Raw genomic sequence first — 1767 nt, 5'->3', positions numbered from 1 at the left:
CACCGCCACCTCCACCTCCCGTCACCGTCCCCTTGCAACACGAGCCGGCTCTGTCACTCTCCTCCAGTCACAAAACCAGCACATCTTACTTTTCGCAAAGCCCCATCCCCTCCGCCCAACAGCTCGGAAAGAAACTCTGACGAGGCAGATTCCATAAACTCTTTTATATACAGATATATTTACCATTTCTCCACCTCCTGGTTCTCTCAGCCCACGGGACAGAAATAAAGCACTCTCTCCTTTCCTTCTTTAGACACCAGAACAAATATCACCCTTTGGAATCATTTCAGTGTATTTTTCCTTTTCAAAGCAAGCAACAATAACCATTATGAAGCGGTAGGAAAGTCACACTGGTTTGGACGGCAGCCTTTCCCACAGCGCTCCACTGCGGATTTATTTACCTGGGACTGAGAATCGCTCCAGTTCCACTCCCTCTCTAGTACAATTTTACTCGTCTCATTCAGACTTTCTTCTCTATAAAGGCGGTATGTAGGCCCTGAAGGTAGCTCACTATCTTTTCCTCTATTTCCACGCCTTGCGCTATTTCCTCGTCAGAAAGAGATAACGGCGTCTGCGAGTCTTTGGTTACAATAATAACAGAGGTTCTCCGCGACTCCAGCATATTCGCTACCACCACCTGGTGATGATATTTCTCCAGAGCCCGCCGCGATTTATCAATTAAGATCAAGGGATCCGTCTCCAGTTTAAAGGAAATAACAAACGCCTCTGGGGCCCATTCTTTGACGAGAGGAGACAGCATTTTTGGCACCATCTCCATCGTGATCTGTATCAAGGAAAGAGATACATAGAGAATACATACAGAATACATAGAGAAAAACTGCAGTTAACATGTTACAATGTGTTTTAATAAGAGATGGAGGAGGAGAAGCAGGGAAATTCCTGCTTCAATTCATCTATCTACGCTGGGAAGTTTTTCCGAAGTAGTATTTGGTCTGATCTCACCAAACAACGTTAAAACGTCACTGGCATGCACCGGAAGTAGTATTTGGTCTGATCTCACCAAACAAACTTAACACGTCACTGGCATGCACCATAAAATTGAATTAAATTATCAGTCTGATATTAACAGTACGCAGGGTGTTCTTACGCGAAGAAGTAACTGCATAAACATTTTGATATTTAAGTGCTAAAACTCTGGGGACTTCAACATAAGCAGGGAAGATAAAGAATTGCAACTGCAGAAGTCTTTGAGTTTTCAGCTCTCCAAAATCTAGGCTGCTTACCAAATCTTAACCCTTCTTTCTAACTCTTTAAGGCACATGAAGCATAAATATGCCAAAGCATGGGGGAAAAAACAGGAGTCTTCGCTCTCCAGCTTCTTAACCTTTGAGTCTGCCACTGGGAATTCAGTGGCATCTTGGTTTTCCTACTCTAAGAACAAAGAACCAAGCCTAGCAAGTCGTTAAAAGCTAATTAAACAAATTTGGTGTTTGTAACATATGTGGCTCTAGATCCACCTGTTCATCTCCATCTTTTAACAGCGTGTCTGGCTTCAAAGAGTTACTTCCGCGGGGTCCTGCTCCCGCAGAAATTCCCACTCCCAGTGAAAAACTCCACTTTTCAGGACAGCCAGGGTGCTGGGAGGAGTGGGCAGTGAAGAAGGGGGGGTCCGTGCCCCTGGGGTCCCTCACCTGCAACGGCCCCTCCGAGGACTGGATCTTGTGCTCAGGCATCTCCGAGGAGGGGATGTAGAAATCCGACACAGCGGCCGCCAGGTAAAACATGACGCTAGAGCCTGCGAGAAGC

General features: G+C 45.8%; 1 protein-coding gene across 1 annotated transcript; it reads right to left on the bottom strand.

Moving 5' to 3' along the window:
- Nucleotides 1–460: 460 nt before the first annotated feature.
- PPCS (phosphopantothenoylcysteine synthetase) lies at nt 461–1751 on the bottom strand. Its single transcript, XM_009877678.1, has 2 exons — nt 1653–1751; nt 461–784 (listed from the first exon to the last, which is right to left on the bottom strand). Exons 1-2 carry the CDS (start codon nt 1743–1745, stop codon nt 461–463), a joined length of 417 nt encoding a protein of 138 aa, XP_009875980.1. The 5' UTR covers nt 1746–1751.
- Nucleotides 1752–1767: the final 16 nt, after the last annotated feature.

This window comes from Apaloderma vittatum, unplaced genomic scaffold, assembly GCF_000703405.1.
Source record: "Apaloderma vittatum isolate BGI_N311 unplaced genomic scaffold, ASM70340v1 scaffold17520, whole genome shotgun sequence".
Classification (NCBI taxonomy): Eukaryota; Metazoa; Chordata; class Aves; order Trogoniformes; family Trogonidae; genus Apaloderma; species Apaloderma vittatum.
The sequence above is the reverse complement of the archived record's forward strand: the minus strand, read 5'-3'. Positions and strand labels throughout refer to the sequence as shown.

What these genes read in the sequence shown, in the direction of transcription:
- PPCS (XM_009877678.1), bottom strand. Translation starts at nt 1,745, where the DNA reads ATGTTTTACCTGGCGGCCGCTGTGTCGGATTTCTACATCCCCTCCTCG. An exon ending in CCTCGGAGGGGCCGTTGCAG is followed by an intron (nt 785 to 1,652) that starts GTGAGGGACCCC and finishes TCCTTGATACAG; the next exon opens with ATCACGATGGAGATGGTGCC.